General features: G+C 56.0%; 3 protein-coding genes across 3 annotated transcripts; 2 read left to right on the plus strand and 1 right to left on the minus strand.

Moving 5' to 3' along the window:
- Window positions 1-1265: 1265 nt before the first annotated feature.
- IUM83_13063 (uncharacterized protein) lies at window positions 1266-2930 on the plus strand (the record flags this gene model as incomplete). Its single annotated transcript, XM_067937721.1, has 1 exon — window positions 1266-2930. The coding sequence occupies one exon, from the start codon at window positions 1266-1268 to the stop codon at window positions 2928-2930; it is 1665 nt and encodes a 554-aa protein (XP_067795803.1).
- A 529-nt stretch (window positions 2931-3459) lies between these two features.
- Window positions 3460-5037, plus strand: IUM83_13064 (uncharacterized protein; the record flags this gene model as incomplete). Its single annotated transcript, XM_067937722.1, has 1 exon — window positions 3460-5037. The coding sequence occupies one exon, from the start codon at window positions 3460-3462 to the stop codon at window positions 5035-5037; it is 1578 nt and encodes a 525-aa protein (XP_067795797.1).
- A 475-nt stretch (window positions 5038-5512) lies between these two features.
- Window positions 5513-12259, minus strand: IUM83_13065 (callose synthase; the record flags this gene model as incomplete). The annotated part of the gene is made up of 1 exon (XM_067937723.1): window positions 5513-12259. The coding sequence occupies one exon, from the start codon at window positions 12257-12259 to the stop codon at window positions 5513-5515; it is 6747 nt and encodes a 2248-aa protein (XP_067795798.1).
- Window positions 12260-19585: the final 7326 nt, after the last annotated feature.

Consider the following 19585-nt stretch of genomic DNA (forward strand, 5'->3'; position numbering starts at 1 on the left):
GCTGCCATCGTCGTTTGATTTGGTGAGGGGAAGCTAATGCCCTCAAAAACCACCTGCAGCCCCGCGAGCACCGACGCGAAAGCGGAGTGCGCAGGTAACGCTGGATCTCTCGGGCGACTATCGGCATACGCGTTGAAGTGCGCCCAGCAGCCGGCTTGACAGGGTGACCGAAACGCAGCAGAGATCTTGTGGCGAGCAAGTACAGTATGTATGCTCCCAGCTGATGCCCAAGGCGTAGTACCGCGTGTGCAGCCTTTTGCCAGCAGGTCTCGGTGGCGACGATCGAGACGAAGCAGAAAAAAAATCTCCATTTCGGAGTTTTGGCGCGTGAACTTTCCCTTATAATGGGGTGCGGACACATGACGACTTGACGCTAGGAGAATTCATGCACCTGTACTTCTGTATCACCGCACGCGAGCATACATGTACTTGTATTATTAGGCGAGCGATGTCGTTGGCCGATGGCACCAGGACGCGTTTTTTTTTTGCTGCCGCTGCTGGTGATCTGCAGGCCCGGCAATCGGAAGTCCCGGTGTTCCGTCGTGCGTGACCAGGTTGCACTGAGTCAGGCCGCGGGGGTACGTGGCAAATTGCCGAACGGAGCATTTGAATGCATAGTTGAAGCGACGCATGCAGCGCTCATTTACAGACTCTGGACGGGGTCGGTGGCTTTGCGGCAAGCTCTCGGCCTCGGCTTGCGTGCCTTCAGCCTGTAGTACAGGCTCGGTCAGAGCAGCAGCTGGCGGCGTCAGCCTCCGACAGTGAATCCCTGGTGAATCGGGCGCAAAACCACGCAGCGGGCTAAGAACCAATTCTGGCGATCGATTTTATCGCTTGAGATACTGACTTCCGCAGTGAATCGCAATACGCGAGCGTGTTTGTATTGACAAGTATGACGATGGAAAGCGCTCTCGTCCGCTATAAAACGTGGTTGGGAACCATTATATTTGCCGGGAATGTTAAAAGCACTGTGGGATGGCGAAAAGTATTTTACCAGAGACTATGCCCCACCCACGAGCTGCACCTTGCCAAGGCTCTCGCTCTACACTGCTGCTTGCACATCCTCCACAGCAAATGCTCGGTCCGGTCGACCGGCACTTGCCAACTTCCCTCTGACGTCGCCCCGGACTCAATCTTCCGGGTCCGGGAATTTGAAGCCGTTCCCGAATTTCGAGAACTGCCAGCAGCAGAAGTAATACCCCCCCCCCTGCATGCAACCACCTAGTCCCAGCGCACGGTCGCGTCTCAGCAGTGTGTCCGCCATCATGCAGTCGAGCCACTCGGAGTCGGGGGCGTCCACCGCCTCGAGCGTCAAATTCCCGCTCCCGAAAGACCATTTCGGACAGGTGAACGTCTCTATCCAGCAAACCGAAGAGTACCGAGCACTGGTGCGTCGGAGAGTCGACGAGCTGCTCGCGGACGAAGAACTCTACGCCGCGCGCAAGGCGGCCCACCAACCGCGACTTGACCCGACCGACTGGAAGTTCGTTCGGTCGCAAGATGAGATCAAGATGTATCGGCGGCGACGACGGGGACACACAGGAAAGACCAGAGCGAGGAGTGAGTGTCTGCCCGACCCCAGCATCATTGCGTTGGGCAGAGTGCCTGGGTCGATCGAAGATTTATTGTACGGGAACTTCAGTATCACGCAGGAGGAGGCGCAAACGACTATGTCCTGCATGCACGAACCGACAGACTGCGCACTGCTGCGGGTGCTGGAACTCGACGCGCCAGAAGACCCGCTGCATTTTCTAGGGCTCAGGTGGCTGTTGAAGAAGATGCCGCTGCAAGCGATTGTCACGCCTCGCGATGCGTGTTATCTGGAAGCGATGGGCGTGGAGGAAGACGCCAACAACCAGCGGTTCGGCTACATTGTGCTGCACTCGGTGGATATCCTGCAGTGTCCTCCGTTCGACCGCAGGCGGAACGATATTATCCGCGGCGAGGTGTTTTTTGCGGGGTTGTTTCGTGAGTCTACGCCGGGCTTCGTAGATGTCATGGTTCGGGGCGTGTTTGACTTGTCGGGCGACTTGCCGAGGCACGCTGTGCCGCTCGTGTCCATGTCGTTCATCAGCGGAATGCTCAAGGGTGTGGAGTGCGCCGAGGCCAAAAAGCTGACGCTGCTGTCACGCCATAACTCGGTGTCTGGCTACAACCTGGACGCAGTGAACCTGGATGAGTCCTTTGGCAAGGACGCCGTGTGCTCCGTCTGCATCAAGCGCAGCAGGCGGTTGTTCTCCTCTACGCATCTGCGCGCCTGCCGCGTGTGCGGCGTGGCGATCTGTGCCAAGTGCTCCGCCAAGAACAAGCGGTTATTCCTCGGGTCTGAGCGTCCGTGCGCATTTGCAGTCTGCTGCCCCAACTGCGTGTTGGAAGCGCAGCAAATGACGGGGATGCGGCCGTGCGAGCCGGAATACTCGGTCGTCGCGGACTTTTACCTCCACGGGCCTGCACTAGAGTCGTATTCCGGTGCTCTGGACGCTGCGGTTGCTCAACAGCAGTTCATGGTCGCACTCAGCGCATCAGAAATCGACGAGAGCGAGTGGTGGGGCGACGAGAAGACCGACCCCGGATCAGTACCTGGTATTGTCCGAGAGGAGTCGCCGAATGGGGGACAGCGCGCCACAGATGCCACCGTGGACGAGAGTTGGGTGGGCCGCGATTTCATGGACGGCTACGCCTCCACGCTCAGCGACGTGAACGGCTTCAGCTCCAGCGCAGAAGAGGACGACGACTACCCGCTCGACGTCGAAGCAGTCGAGCAGTGGCGTGAACCTCCGTTCGAAGAGGAGGAGATTGAGGTCAAATCCGCGTCGGACGCCTTGGCGCTGCTGCTTAAGAGAGCCGCCTCCATCGACAGCCAGGTGCAGCAGAATGACTCGGTCATGCGCGAGATGCAGCGTACGCAGTCGAGGCGTCTAGGAATATAAGCTGCTGCAGCAGCGAGAGCAACATGTAGCGTATGAGAGTGTTAAACGGCAGTCTGTGACGTGTGAGGGCGTTCGAGCAGCAGTGTTGTGCATCTTCATCTTCACGATCGCAAGCGACGGCTCGCCGATCGGCAGAGCTGTGCCCTCGGCGAGGTACACTTCTGCAGACCTGCAGCCATCCGAACGGCGGTCGTCAGTGCTGCCGGACCACCGCGTGAATCGCAACGTGGCGTGGCCGTCAACTTCAACCTGCACCAAGCGGTGCTGGGTGTCGGTCGGGTGCAACCTGGCTCGAAGCACCAGCACGATCACCTCCGCGCCAATGGCTTAACGGAGACCGATGCGCTTCTGACAGCGCTACGTCAGCGCTGTAGGTGTCGTGCGTGTCTGCGACTTGTGCAAAGGTCAGAGCGTGTGGTTCCCGTCTGCCGCGCGTGCTCTCGTCGCGCGTGGCGAGGAAAGACATGCACGTTTTCGCGCCGCCATCGCCAGATCTCGCTGGTCACTCGGGAACTTGTCTCCGTCCACCATGCCCTCGTCCAAGGCGAGCTTCCCGCTGCCGAAAAACTACTTCGGACATGTTCAGGTCACCCCCGCGCAGAGGCTGGAATATCACCACTTGGTGCAGCGGAGACTCGGTGCGCTGCTTGAGGACGAACGCCACTACTCGGAGCGCAAGGCCAATAAACTGCCGTGCCTGCCACCCGCAGACTGGAGGTACGTGCGCTCGTATGACGAGCTGAAAATCTTCAGACGGAGACGCCGCGGTCGCTCGCTGGAAGAGGTCGCGGCCGAGGAGGACTTCCCCGAGGCGGTGCAGGCAGTAGTCAGCGGACAACCGAGCATTGTCGCCACCGGCAGCATCGCAGGCACCGTCGAGAACTTGCTCTACGGGTTGTCGGACACCAATCACGAGGAGATGCGGACCACCACCTCGTTCTTGGATGCAGGCACCGACTCGGCCATCTTGCGGATTCTGGAGCTTGCCACGCCGGACGACCCGCTACACTTCTTCGGACTCAAGTGGCTGTACAATGCCTCGGTTCCGATCATCGAGGCGCGAGACGTTTGCTTCCTTGAGGCGATGGGCGTCGAGCGAGACGCCAGCGACGAAAAGTTCGGGTACCTCGTGTTGCATTCGGTTGACATTCCCGAGTGTCCACCATTCGATCACTCAGCTAAAGTCTTGCGTGGCAAGCTCTACTTCTCCTGCATTTTCCGCGACGCCGCACCCGGGGCCGTTGACGTCGTGCTACGCGGCATCTTCGATACGTCGGGCGAGTTGAGGAGACTGTCGATGCCCTATGCGTCGTTGATGCCGTACGCCACCGCGGCGTTCGTAGGGGGATTAATCAAAGGTGTTAGTTGTGCGGACACGAAGAAGCTCACGCTGCTGGCGCGCTACAACGCCGTCACCGGGAAGAATCGCGACGCACTGAACGTGGATGAGGACAATCCAAAACACGGCTTGTGCTCTGTCTGCATTAGGCGCGTGGGGACTGGCATGCTTTCGTGCGTGAAGCTTCGTTGGTGTCGGATCTGTGGCATCGCTGTATGCTCCAAGTGCCGCGTGAAGGGAAAACGCGTCTTCCTGGGCAATGACAAGCCGCACACAGCCTGCGTGTGCTGTCCGAACTGCGCGCAAGAGGCTCGGCACATGACTGGCATGCGGCCTGCCGAACCCGAGTACGCCGTCGTAGCCGACTACTTCATGGAGTCGTTTTGGGAGTCCGAACCCCTAGCTGAAGACGCGATATTTCTTAGCTCGCCGATGCAGTGGGCGGGGCCAGTGAAGGGGCCCGTTGCTGCTTTCAGCGACTGGAAGCAGCATCGACCGGGTCCATTGGTGACAATGACCGAAGCTCAGAACTGGAGCTCGTCCCTGAACCGGACGACGAACTCCTCGTTCGACGAGGACCGTGAAGTCGAGGACTCCTCGAAAGAAAGCATCATGGAACTGAGCGACGACGACGCCGACAGGTTCCGATTCACCTCGAGTTCGGATGAAGGGGATCGGTTTTACGTGTTCTACAGCCCTCTGTCGTCCAGCACGCAATCGAATTTCGGGCTGAGCAGCCACGATGATAGCGAACTGGAGCACCGGTGAACGTGCTTCACTACGTACCAGTGTAGACCAAATCAACGGCCATCGGCCAAAGCACAAAAACTATAAATCAATGCTGCTTCCTTCGAAAGCCTCCACTTTACACGTGCATTGGGTGGCGTAGGCGAAATTGACGCGTGACCATCGGCGCAAAAGAAATGGCGAGGTCTCCTTTACGAAATTGTTACTCAGTGTTGCTCACTTGCTATCGAGCAGGACAGTGACAACGCCATCCACACATTGTCCTGGTTGCTGCACTTGCGGGAACAGTAAACTAGTCGCGGGATTTTATCACGAGCGAGGCTTCTTGTAAGTAACAGGGACAGGTTATGTCAAATGCTGCAGGGAAGGCCGACTAATCGATGTAAAACTTCACGCAAATCTGTATTGAGGCAAAAATGAATGTACAAACCAAACCATGGCACTATGGACAGCTTGACGATACGAGCGCTTTGAGCTCGAGTAATTGCTAGTCCCTCTACGGGCGCGCGTGCATGAGAGGTGGCGCGGCGTTGGAGGGGGTTTCGTACATCGCGTAGCCGCCGGGCGTAGCGTTGCCCCGCTGGCCGCCGGCGTTGGACTTGGATCGCACACGGCTGATGTTCCGCTGGCGAGGGTTGCCAGGAGTCCGTGTGTTGCGACTTGCGCGCTCGGCACGCATACGAGCGGCGCGATCGCGGTCGCGCTGCGCTTCAGCCTTGGTACAGATGATGCCGTTTCTCTTGGTCCCGGCACCCAGAATCAGCATCAGGGCAACTACGCTGAAGCCTGCGATAGCGTACAGGTACATGTACTCTTTGTCTGTCATCGTGTCGTGTGTGTGCATGTACACGTATCCCAAGTCCGCCAAAAAGAAGATGGCGAACAGCATCGTCGTCGACGAGGCACGGCCGCGCGTGTTGAACATGCCAACGCAAGCCGACCAGGGTGCTGAACTCGTGCCCAGGCCCATGAAGAAGTACATGAGCATGACCACTAGACTCACGTACAAACCCGAGCCTTCCGTGTTGGCCAGGAACGCGGACGTCTCGTTGAAGCCCAGTACACCAGCGCAGATGGCCACGGGAATAAGTGTGCCGAACAAGACGGACTTGTGGTCCAGCTTGTCGATGAAGAAGAAGGCGATGACGGCACCAGAGATCTCCAGCGCCATGGCGTTGACGAAGAGCTGGTCCTGGTCCGTGTACTCGCTGGCGCCCTTGTAGCTGATGAAAGCATTGAGGAATCCGGTCGTCAGCGACGACACGAGCATCAGGAACAAGCCAATCAAGAACTTGAAAGGACCCGAGCCAGCATCGTCCGAGGTTTCCTCCTCACGCATAATCTTGAGCTCCTCCTGGACATCCGGCTTACGACGCAGAATGACAAGGCAAGCCTCGCACGCCTCCCAGCCCTTACGCTCCAGCACCCAGTAAGGACTTTCGGGGAACACATTCACCACTGGAGTGACCAGCGCGATGACAATGCAGGCGGCGAACGTCTGCCAGATCCATCCGAGCTGGTTCACTGTCGCGAAAATACCGCCAAGCAAGCTACCAGCGATGAAGCCCATGCCCAGCAGCAACATGGCCTTACCACGCATCTCCTTAGTGGAGATTTCAAAAATGTAGATGGCCAGGGAAGGCAGCAAAATACCACACGAAGCACCAAGCAGACCGATACCAGGCATCAAAAGCGTCTTGCGCAGATTGTCATTTGCGCTGACAGCCACCATACCGAGCGTGCTGAACAGGCCACCGGCAACGATTGCCAGGCGACGACCGAGGAAGAAGTTGAGGAATCCCGAGATAATTGTGCCAACGAAGCATGCACCGTACAACATGTACGTGGTGGTTCCGTCACCGACGTTGCCACTGAGCACGCCGTCGTAAGTCACCACGTAACTAGCAAAACTGGCAGACTGCTCCAGCGTCGAGAGCAGGTTAAACAGCCAGCCAACGCCGACACCACCAAGAATGCCCATGAACGCTGCCAACGAGAACGCGTACTGCGCCGAGGCTGACATAACCTTGGAGAAGCCTTCATTGTACATCATACGCGTCTGGATAATGTTCAAGAACGGGATGCACGACAACACCACCAGAGGAATGATCATACCGGTGCAGAAGATGAAGTCGAAGAGGAACTGCAGCTGTTGGAACACCGGGATACCAGCGATGGACGAGTGCGGGAAGCTCCACATACGGAAGCATTCGTTGATGCCGTAAAGCGCAGCGACGTACGCGAAGAAGAGCGACAGCGAGTACTTAAACTTCCAGTCCATAACGATCCATGCGGCCAGGAAGTAAGCTGTGACCAACGCGGCCATCGTAATGAAGTACATGATCGCGCGTGTGACCGGACTCATCGAGCGCATACCCATACCAATGGCGTGGAAGAAACCAAGAAGAACAACCGTTGCTACTGCAGCACCAAGTGAGTACCCGACGTACATGATATCGGACGTCTCGAGGGTGGCCACGTAGAACATGAGAAGGAAGTGTCGGCTTTCGCGAAGAATAACGGTAACACGCGAGATCATGTTCGAGTTGTGAAGCTGCTCCAGGTCGCCCTTCCACCAACCTACCCAGCCACCCTTGTTAGCCGGATCAGCATCCTTATAGTCCTCCTCGGCAAACATCCACAAGCACCACTGCTTAATATCCACCTTGGTTTTCCTGAAATCGAGACCATCACTGTTGAACATGAACGGACCAACGACCCACAGAATCGAAATGAACCACACGGAGAACGTCTGCACACCGTAAGCCTGGGCAGTATCACAGTAGTCTGACGCGAAAGTATTGTCATTGGCAGACGCGTCGGTCTGACAAATGTAGAAGTTACCAAACGCCAAGTACACAAGACACAAACCGATCAACTCCCACGCTTTTCGATAATGTGAACTTGCATATGCCTTGTACAATAACACCAGCGTTTCTCGAGAAATCTTGAAACCACGACCTGTGGCCTGGTACTTGGCACCACCGTGCACGATGTTGTTATCGAAATAGTGCATCGTTGTACCGACTTGGAACACGAAGAAGGCAGGGCCAAGGGTGATGATCATATCGATGAGTCGCGTCATACCACGCACGAAGCCACCTTCACCGAAGTACACGCACATCAACGGAAGCATCAAGAAGGTACCGGCCTGGATGTAGAACTGCGTGTTCAGCACAGCCTTCAGGTCCTTAAAGACACGCTCGTCGAAGTTGTTGTCAATGTTGTCGGTAATCACAGCAGTCGAGTTCATGTTGTACACAATCTGCTGCTGAACGCCAGCAAGAGCAAGGTACACCTTGCAGTACATGTACACAAAGGTCGTCACAATCGTCATCCACGTAGCGAAGTAGAAACCCGTGTGCGAGTAGTACATCGAGTTCAGGCGGAAGAAATCCATAAACTGGCCCATGCGGTGAGCCTCACGAGCCAGCGAAGTCTCACCGGCACCGTTAGCCAGTTTACCCTCGAACATCGAAATCTGGGAAAGCGCCACGTCACGACCCTTACCACACTGCATGAACTCAACGTGCGTCACCACACCACCACGAAGCGTCGAGTTAAATCCGGCAAACACATCCTCAGACAAGTTGATACCCTTACTAGCCTTCGACACACCACCACGAGGCATCGCAATAATCTTGTCGAAAATATCGGGGTGACCGTAGTGCATACGGACGTACAGCGGGTCAGCCAACACACGCTGGGAAAGCGTCACAAACACCAGCTCCTGCCACGACTTAAACTTCGACAGCGACGAAGCATTACCCGTGAAAATGTGCTCGCGCATACCAATGATTGACACGGGCTTCTTGGAAGGGTGCAGGTCAGCGGTCACCAAAAGCTGCGGCATCTTCAGACACTCCTCGAAGTAGTGCTGCTGGTTCATATCAATAGTCTGCAAATACTCACCACGAGTGAACGGAAGCGCGTTGTTCTGGTTCTCAGGCTTACCTTCACCAAGAATCGGGTCACCAGGCAGCTCGTACCGGTACACCTCCGCGATTTCATTGCCTTCACTCTTGATCAGCACTGTGTCGAATTGCTTGCCTCCTTCAGCCACAATAGTGTCGACATAGGCGACACGCAAGTTCGGATACGTCTTCAGAAGGTAGTCGATGTCATCGGCTTGAGCCTTACCTTCCTTGCGATGCTTTCCATACACTTGACAAGCGCAAATGTACGAGAATTTGAGGCGCACCATATCTTCCAGCTGAGCTTGCTTCTGTTCCGCCGTCTTGCCAGGGCTCGAACCAATCTCCAACCAGTGGAGGATCTTGATGGCGTCTTCGTACAGCATCATACCCTGCACAGTACGCGCAAGCGTCTGACCACGGTAAGAAGCCCAAAGACGAATTTCCAGCGGGTAGTTTGCTTGTGCTTCCTCGGCAGAGCTTACGTCAATACGCTCAAGGAAGTTTTCCCACTCCTCAGGGTGGATGGTAATCAGGTACTTCAGAATAGTGATGTTCTTGCCCTTCTCCTCGACCTTCTCGAAGACGGGGTGGTTAACCAGAGGATCGTTCAGCTCCGACAGCGAGATAAGCACACTTTCACTGTAGAACGGGGTCACGACAGAGAACGAGTGCATCTCCTTCACGGACATGAGCTGAGGAATCTCCATCACAAGCGACTTCATAAAGAAACCAAGGCGACGCTGAGCTTCAGGTACGCGCGGCATCGCATCCGCCTTCTCGAGCGACATCAGCAAGTAGGCGCGTGTAGCGGCACCCATAGCCGTGTCATTGTGGAACAAGTTCACCAGACCACGAGCAGCAAACACGTAGCCGTTCGCACTAGAGCAGAACTTGGAGTTGCTGAACTTAGCGGCAAGCTCTGGTCGGTTCGCAAGGATGCGAATAGCGTTGAGTAGGTTCTCCATCTTGGTCACGAAGTTGCGGACGACACCCATGGTGTGCACACGCGATGTCGTGAGGTGCGACGACTGAGCGTCCGGGTCCGGGAGATCCATCACAGCCTCCAAGAATTCCATCGAAACAGTACGAAGCTGTACCAGACTCTTAGCGTCAAAAGTACTCATGAAGCTGCCATTTGCAGCGATCGTCTCCATCTGTCGAAGCGCATCGAGAATATCGGCATCGTCGCTACCAAGTAGCGCCTCCATCACGTACATACTTGCTGTGAAGAAGCTGCGCACCGCAGAGAGGCAGTCCTTCTGCACCATGTACACCTGGAGCTGAGAATCACCCTTTCCTTCCTTGGCCAACTTTACCGTGTAGTCGAGGGCTTCCACCAGCTTACCTGCCGACAGGAACACAGGTTCGAACACATCTCCAGAGCTCTGAATGTCGTACTGCAGGATAGCAGCTTCCTTATCGTCCACCAGATCTCCCTCGCGGAAAGAGTTTACGATTTCGTTCCACACGACAACGAAACGCAGCATCATCTGCGACTGGTAGGCAGCAGCAGATCCATCGGCGGCGGCATCGTTCGATCGAGCAAGGCTGGTCACCACCTTTTGGTCAAAAAGCTGAGGCGCGACACGGAAGGCCTTCGTGATCTCCTTGATGCCGTGAATTTCACCGGTCTTCATGATGAGACCCTGAATTCCACCAAGCGAAGCCTGGAACACGGTGAAGTAAATCTGCGTGTCGTAATTGAAGATGAAAATCACCGGCAGCCACAGCGCAGCGATAACACCAAAGTTGTGGAACGACACCACGTTGCTACCGTACTCGAGCTCCATCTCGTAAATGGCGAGTGACGGGAGAATCAGCGGGCGCACCAAGATAAAGTACGAAATGTAGGCCTTCAGCGCCCACAGGATGATCCAGTAGGTGATGTACTTGATCTGGTAGCTCAGAGGCGGCGCCATGTTACGTCCGACGTAGCAGGTCTCACCCTCGCGAATGAACTTGGCAGCGACAGTCTTGTTGATCATCGATGGCGCAAAGGCCTGGATGGTCATGATAATCGCGCCAGGCATGATGTAGGCAGCCGATGCCATGGCGGCCTTGTCCAGCAGCTCGGTGTTCTTGCTGGTGATCAGCGGAGTGTAGATCATGAGACCGAAGATGCCCGCGAAAGCGCCGTTCCAGAGCATACGCACCACTAGGGCGCCGCCGTAGTTGAACGAGCGTGACGACGTCTGCGAGGACTCGTTGGCAGTCAGCAGGTGCCAACCGTGGCAGGCCTCCAGTACCGTCTTGCAGAACCCCATGGAGGAGAGCGCGAACACAATGCCCACGTACGTGAGCTTGACGTCCTGCTGCTGGTAAGGCTCGACGACCTGGCCCATGGAGCCGAACTGGGCAAACCACTGCTTGCCGCCGCTGGGGGAGATGGCCGAGATGAAGCCGATGGCCATGAGCACCATCATGAACATCATGTTGAACTGGAAGATGCGGTAGTAGTTGAGCACGAGCGTGAAGATGCTGCGGTGCTCGTAATACGTCTTGGTGTGCTTCTTGGTGAGCTCGTCGCCGATCTGCGTGATGTCGACGTTGAGGCAGTACTTCTTCCAGAAGTACTCGTTGATGTCGTCGTAGTTGCGCACCTGCGTGTGCTCAAGGTTCTTGCCGAGGCTGTTCTTGCGCTGCATGTTGCTGGCCTCCTTCCAGATGGGGCGCACGACCTGGCGCAGGTACCAGCCCTCGGACACCTTCTGCTGGCCGAGGAAGTCCTGGTTGAGCATGCACAGCGCCTGGTGGTACAGGTAGCAGAGGCACTCAGGCATGTGGCGCAGGTTGCCGGCCTCGCCCCAGAGCAGCAGGAAGAGCATGATGTCCATGTGCAGCGGGTTCTTGAGGTCGCCCTGCGGCTGGCCCGAGTACGTGACGCTGGAGACCCCAATAAACTGGCACCAGTCCGTGTAGTTGCTCATGAGCTTCTTGTGCAGCGTGAGCACGTGGTGGCCGGGCGGGTCCTGCGGCTTGGCGCGCGCCTTGGAGTTGGCCAGCAGCAGCAGCACGTGCTCGCGCTGGTTGTCCACGGAGCCGGACTGGAAGCCGAACTTGCTGTACAGCACCTCGCAGCAGAAGTCGATGGACACCTCGTCCGCGAAGTCGCCCTCGAGGCCGCCGCCGCGCATGGCGTTGCCCCCCTGCTGCGCCGGCGGCACCACGTCCATCATACTGAGCCGGTCGCCGAAGGTACCGCGCCCGTCGCCGTGATTCAGGTGGCTGCGGTTGGCCGACGTGTTGCGCTTGCGGTCCGCGTCCAGCTGGAAGTAGTTGGAGCCGGCGCGGCGGCGGTCCATCTTGCCGCCGGGCGTCGTGGCCATGGCTGCCTAGTGTCCTAGTGTCCTGCTGCGGCCTCTAGTGCTTGCCTGCCTGCCAGCGCGCTGCAAGAGTGATGGTCAAGCAGCGAGTGCGCACTCGAGACGCCCCAACGCCTGTTTGGTTGTGAGGGCCGAGTGCGCACTCGGGTCAGCGCGCGGGGAAGGGGGCGGAGAGACCATCACATGGTCGCCCCTCTCCTCTGACTCCCCTCGAAGGGCCAATCACAGAGGCCAGCCCAGAAACTGAATACACCCTACCCCCAGAGCCAGCTCCCGCTTAAGTTTAGCGGAGACGCTGCACTTACTTAGTCCGACTGCTGAACATGGCTTCGGAAAGCGAAACGGTGGTGTGTTAGCTCACCTGCCCACGCACCGCAGCAGTGAGGCGAGTCCGCCCTTCCCTCACCGAGGCGAGGCGGACTCAACCCCGCCGAAATCGTTCTGTGGGCGTTACCCAAAGGCGAGAAAGTTGCTGCCCTGCCAGCGAAATCGAGGTGGCTGTTCTCGACGCTTTGGCATCCCTGTGGGCGTGAAACGCTGGGGCACTGCGACAGTCAACGATAGACGTGGTTTGCCGCCCGCGATCGGACGGGCATTTTGTTGTCAGACGCGGTGCGAACGAAAGTCGACCTTGTTGAAAAGAACGGGAGTCGGAAGCACCGTCTACGCGCGGGTGTCCGGCTCTCTGCGCGTGGCGATCTTACGACGCTGCCTCGCGCCACGATCGACTTGCTTGGCTTCGCTCGGTCTCCGCCGAGTGCACGCACGAAATTCAGTGCTGTCAGCTTGGACAGGCCCGCGGCCGGGCTCCTCCAAATCCATCGTGCTGCGTAGAAGCCCAGCGGGCAGGCTTGGCCGATCGATAACTCGTGATCGCATTCTCACGTCGGTGGGTGGATCCGATCTCCATGCCGCCGAGACCAAAAGATCATAAGCTCGTGGTCCACCCGAACGGGCACGCTAGGCATCTCTGCAGTACAGTACCTGCCAAGCTGTCGCCAGCGCCGCTCGCCATGCTGCCGTTGCTCTATGCCTCGGTGTTCGCTCCGCCAGTCCCATCGAAATGGACGTTATCGTCGCTGCCACTGTGTTCAGGCGCGCACATGCCTGTTGACTGGCTGGGAGCAGTGCGCCTTGGGCTGTGCTGGCGGGGTATCTACTTCACGCAACGCGCTGGATGTCCAAGACGGGATCTCTGCACCCCCGTGACATCAAATACAGCGCTCGCGGGGTTCATCCTATTACTTTAATATCGTATTTGGTACCGTCCTGGTGGCAAGTTAATTCCAAATTCTTGTACGTGATATTATTAATAGCGTCATGCACAAACAGCATGCTTCATTGCACGGTTTGCTCTTCAAGTTGAAACGCTAACATTGGTTGACGGTGAGCACAAAGGGATTCCTGGTCTGTACGATCGGATGTCTGGGTGTTGTCGCCGAATACTCAGTCACACGCGTAGCACGTTGTATGCTGTTCCTCGAGTGCAGGCTTGTATTGTCGACAATCGTAGGAAAAGACCACAGGACGAGCATAATGCTTATTGTTCGACGTCTTCGTTGTGAATATAAAGCTTCCGTCGGTGCATGCCGTCTGTTGCTACATCTGTGCGGTCCCGTGCGCATGTTATTATAGTTGCAGTACTACCGGACTCCCGGTAAAATGCTGACTGAGTACATTTCTCGGGACTGTCGACGTATGCTGAGTGCACTGGTAGATGACACAAACTATCCGCTCTGCCAGGGTTACGGGACACACAATTATGGGACACCAGCAACTATTCATAGTAATCAGGTTATATTTGGCAGAAATTGACTCGATCTTCTAGCAACTCCACAGTTCGCAGTTTAGCTCGTTGTGCACCGCGTCAGAGTTCACTTCTTGTCGCTATGGTAAAGGTTATCGGGCCTAACGTTCACGTGCCCAACGAATCTCCACTGGACCAAATGGAGAGGGCTATCGCAGCTGTAGAGAGGAAGGAGATGTCAATTCGAGGAGCAGCTAAGGCGTTTGGTGTAGCCCGTAGTTTTCTTCATCGCCGTGTTACCGAACAAGTTCCACTGAATGCTAAACGAGGACCGGACCTCATTCTAACAGAAGGTGAGGTCCAAGGAGTGCTGAATGCCATTGACGCGCGTACCAAAAGAGGACTTTGCTTCACAAGATCCGAGTTGAGCATGTTTATCCGACACATTGTTGAAGAAAGTCCATACACACGTGAAATACCCGCAACCTTTCCGTCAGTTAGCTGGACCAACGACTTCATACATCGCAATAAATCACACTTCAGTAGACGTAAAGCTCAAAGTTTAGAGGTCTGTAGAGCACAAGCGTCCATCGTGGAGAATGTCAACTTGCACTACAACAATCTCAAGGAGATATTTGAGAGCTGTGAAGATCTTCCTCCCTCTCGGATCTGGAATTAGGACGAAACCGGTATGTGTGGCCAGTCATCTGGGACGAAAACAAAAGTACTTGCGTCTAAAGGATACCCGGCAAATGTACACGGAGGTGTTGTTCCGCCCTTCATCATCTTTCCAGGCAAGAGCTACGACAGGAAGTACACGCAGGGAGGGTACCTCAGTTCAAAGTATGGTTCGAGTCCCAGCTCTTTCTTGGTAACATCCCTCTTCGTGCAGTACTTTGAGTGGTTCGCTAATTCCTCCTGAGCGCCCTGTACTTTTGATCATGGATGGATACAAAGCCCACTTTTCGGTCCGCACATTGGCGTGTGCAAGGAAGAATGATATTATGCTGCATGCGCTTCTGCAAAGCACGTGAAAAGGAACTGCAAGAGTAGCTAAATACAAAGACCGGCAAGAGAAGAAAGTAGCCAAAACTAGTAGCCAACGCCCTCAAAGAAAGTGTAACGGGGTTACACGTACAAGTGGCTGCAAGCCACTTGTGAATTTAACAGATAGGTTATCTGTTAAACGTTTTGGATACTTCCTCACATTGGTGTAAGACACACCAATGGATACATTGAAGTGGGCCACCATAATTAGTGGTCCACACATACCCAAAGATCCTATTGGTAGAAAGCAGCATCTTTCTACCAATCAGAGACATGCATATTAGCGGGGCTCTGACAGCCAGCCGCTGCCAACCCTTTCATAGATGATAGACAGTTTTTAGCAGATTTTAGAGGAAGATCAATTTACAAACAATACAGTTCTCATTTTACCTAATCTAAGTCACTTGGAATCCTTTTGTTACTTAACTTATATTTGTGTATTCAAATATAATTAACCTAAGTAATTACTAAGCACTTACGCTTCCTCATACACGTTGCGCAACGTGTAAGCTAAAGTAGTGAGTCAAGTTAGACCCACTACACCTGGTAGCACTTTGTAGTCCGTCCAACGACCGACTGCTTGACGTTCGTACGCGGTGTACGAACGCGGAGCCGAGAACCACATGAGCACGGAGGTGCCCATGGAGAGCTCCAACACGCCTGCAACGCATGTTGCACGCGCTGATTGCCCCCACCTGTCGGACCCAGAGTGGGAAGCCCTCCAACGACTGTCAACAGTCATTGGAGAAGCGGCGATAGCTACAATGCTGCGTACGCTATCGCCGACGGAGCAACATGGTGTTGCTCTGGGCTTCATCATGAAGGAGCAGCGTGATGCTGCTTCCTCAGTGACGGCGTCGTCAGGGACGACACCGCGTGCTCAACCATTAAAGTTGAGCGTAAGTAATTACGTGGGAAGAGAGGGCGAGCCTCTCCTCCGATGGCTTGTCGAACTCGACACAGCCATAGCGGCTCGACGCATCGTCGACCCGCTGTCGAAGGTCGCGTTCGCCATGTCCTGCCTTGGCGGACGCGCAAGGAGTTGGGCGTATGGACGCCGACTCTCCGATCCTACGTGCTTCAGCACGTACGAAGTGTTCAAAGAGGAGCTCAAACAAGCGTTTGAGCCCCCGCAAACGAGTTCCGGTCGAGGGCGGAGTTCCTCGACCTTCAGCAGGGTAAGCATGACGTCCATGCTTACGCGCAGCGCGCACGATATTTGGTATCAAATATCGTGACTAACCGATTGACGAGGCGACCAAGGTCGTCACGTTCATGAAGGGGCTTAGAGATGGGCCTGTGAAGACCTATCTCTTCCGAGAGTACCGAGTACTCTCGAAGCTGCAATCACCCTTGCCACGCAAGAAGAGTTTAGCCCGCGGCAGGCTAAACTCCATGTAAACGTACCGAGGCCGCAACCGCGCCCGGTAGCGAGGACGGGAGGTCCGGAGCCAATGGACCTCTCGAACGCAACAACCGCTGGTTACCAGCAGCTGGGAGGCAACGTGCGATGCTTCCGTTGCGGAAGGATCGGTCACTTTGCACGGGAGTGCACAGCTCCCATGCCCCTGGAGGTGGCTGTCGTGGCGATGCTAGGCATCGCCGCGGACCAACAAAAAACGCGAACATCCAGTAGGCGCGGGGCGCCCTACTGGTAATGCAGTCGCGCGTGCCGACATCGGGCACGCGACACTGAGACTGCAGCCCCAGTGAGACCAGCTCTCACTGCAAGAAACAAAATGACAGGCCGAACCTAGTCATCTTGAGGTTTACTCGAAGAGAGCGAGTGACTCTCTTCGAGCTTTGGTAGATTCAGGCGCGTCGAACAACTTTGTTCGACTACGAAGCCTGTCGAGACTTGACTTCGAGGAGGTAGATACACCTCGAAGTCTTCTGGAGGTACGACTGGCAACAGGTGCCATCGTGAAGACCGAGAAGCGCGTCGTGAACGTGCGCTTCTCGTACAAACAACGAGTGTTTGTCGAACACTTTATCGTCCTGGACCTGGACGATAAGTTCGACGTGGTAATGGGCATGCCGTGGCTTGCACGGCATGATCCGGTGATAGACTGGAAGAAGCGCACGCTCGTGCGCTTCGGACGCGAAAGCGGAACAGAGAGCGATGGCCCTGTTACCGCAGCGCGCGCACCAGCAGGTGCGCGCGGCTCACCAGTCGAGACAGCGCTTTATGCTGCTGTCCCGGAATGCCCAAGAAGTGCGCGAGGGCGCGCACAAGTGAGACCCACGTCGGCAATGCTGCCGACGTCGGAAGAAAAAGATGTGTTGGTTCTGGGAACCAACACCCACGTTCAAGCGTGTAAGGGACAGTCCCTGACCCGAAGCGGTCAGGTCGACGACGACGCGTCGGCTCCGGGAGCCGACGCACCCTCGGTCAAGAGGGGCTCCGCCAATGATTGGCGTCGAGGTGACGAAGGCGTGTCAACTCCGGGAGTTGACGCTGCAAACAGTGCGGACGGTTGCAAACGTACCGCACTGACGCAATTTGCATGCTGTCGTGCAGCCGGGCTGCACGACGAAGCGCCATGCGATCAAGCCGGGCTTGATATCGCGCGCCCACAGACAGGGTCTGCCGGCGAAGGGGCACATTACCGTGCAGCCGGGCTGCACGAAGGAAAATGCGGTCAAGCCGGGCTTGATACCGCGCGCCCGCGGACAGGGTCCGCCGGCGAACGACTGTCCACGGCCGGGCCTGGACAAGAAGAACAACTGTGCGGAGCCGGGCTCCGCACAACAAGAAGACGGCGCAAGCGGAGAACGCTGCGCAAGTCTCGGTCCGGGACCGAGACGCAACAAGAGCAGTTTGCTGGGCAGACTGCGGCGGTGACGCCGAATGTCAAGACGCTAAGCGTCTTGACGCGCACCGATACTGGATTCCAGTATCGTGACATGGAACTCGCTAGTCCTCCGACGACGGCGTCGGAGTTGACTTCGCTTCCAGTCATGAGCTAGAAGCGCTTCACGCGCGACTTGCACGATGGACGCATCGAGCAAGTCTGCGTTCTTTCGGACAGCGAAAGAACGGAGAGCGAGAGCGAAGAGCTGAGACAGCTCTTTATGGGAAGTACCACTGAGAGTGAAGACACTCTCAGTGCGAAGACGAAGCGAGAGCGCTTCGAGGAACAAGGTTGGGACTCGCTGAAGTCGAGTCCCTATTACGAATTGTTGAGGGAGTACAAAGACGTACTCCCGGAAGACATTCCTGCGGAGCTTCCGCAGGATAAGGGCATTCAGCACGAGATTGATCTCGTGCCGGGCACGAAGTACTGTGTCACGCGGCAGTGGCCACTGCCGCGAGAGCAAGTGAAAGCGATCGACGACTTCTTTGAAAGTCGTCGTAAAGCAGGACAAGTGCGGGAATCAAAGTCCCCGCACAGTGCTCCGACGTTCTGTGTCAAGAAGCCACAGGGCGGATGGCGCATCGTTCATGCCTACAACAAGCTGAACGATGCGACGGTACCGGCGCAGACGCCGATACCACGAAAAGATGTTATCATCGATTCGATGGCCGGGAGCACCGTTTACAGTGCTCTCGACTTGCGAGATGGATTCTATCAGATCCTAATGCGTGAGAGCGATATCCCTCTCACGGCAGTGAGCACACCAAGCGGCATGCTCTGGGAATGGCTAGTAATGCCACAGGGGCTTAAGAATGCCCCTGCGACTTTCAACAGGTGCGTGACGCACTTGTTGCGCTCGGTGCGCGACTTCGCACCGAGCTACTTCGATGATGTATTCATCCACAGCCGGGCTGTGGACGGGAAGACCGACGTAGAGATGCACAGGGTGCATCTCCGGAAGCTACTTGAGCTTATGCGAAAGCATAAGCTCTACGCGAACCTGAAGAAGTGTATCTTCGGGGCGAGCGAGATACCCGTCCTCGGGTGTCTCGTAGGGAAGAATGGTGTTCGCCCTGACCCGGAAAAGGTCAGAGTGGTTAACGAATGGCCAACGCCTTCAAGTGTCAAGGAACTGAGGCAGTTCCTTGGCTTGGCCACGTACTTGTGCAAGTACGTGGAGGATTATGCGGGCAAGATCCGCCCACTGTCACAGCTTCTTAAGAAAGAAGCTGTGTGGAATTGGACACCCGATTGCCAAAAGGCATTCGATGCAGTCAAGCGGGGCTTGACTGAGGCGCCGATCCTGGCAGTGGCCGACCAAGATCGTCCATTTCACGTAGTGTGTGACGCATCCGATTTCGCGATCGGATGCGCGCTAATGCAGCACGATCACGAGAGCCGTGATCGTGTCGTCTACTACCAATCGCGTCAGCTGAAGCCAGCTGAGCGCAACTATCCGGTGCATGACAAGGAACTCCTTGCCATGAAGTATGCACTCGCAAAGTTCCGAGTGTACTTGCTTGGGAGTAGACCATTTGTGGTCTACACCGACCATGCTTCACTGCGCACCGCAGTGAAGTCGCCACACATTTCACAAAGAATGGCGAGATGGCTCTCATTCTTTGCGGAGTATAACTTCCGGGTCGAATACAAACCCGGAAGATTGAACGTGGTGGC

Source organism: Phytophthora cinnamomi, assembly GCF_018691715.1.
Source record: "Phytophthora cinnamomi strain GKB4 chromosome Unknown Contig19, whole genome shotgun sequence".
Lineage (NCBI taxonomy): Eukaryota > Oomycota > Peronosporomycetes > Peronosporales > Peronosporaceae > Phytophthora > Phytophthora cinnamomi.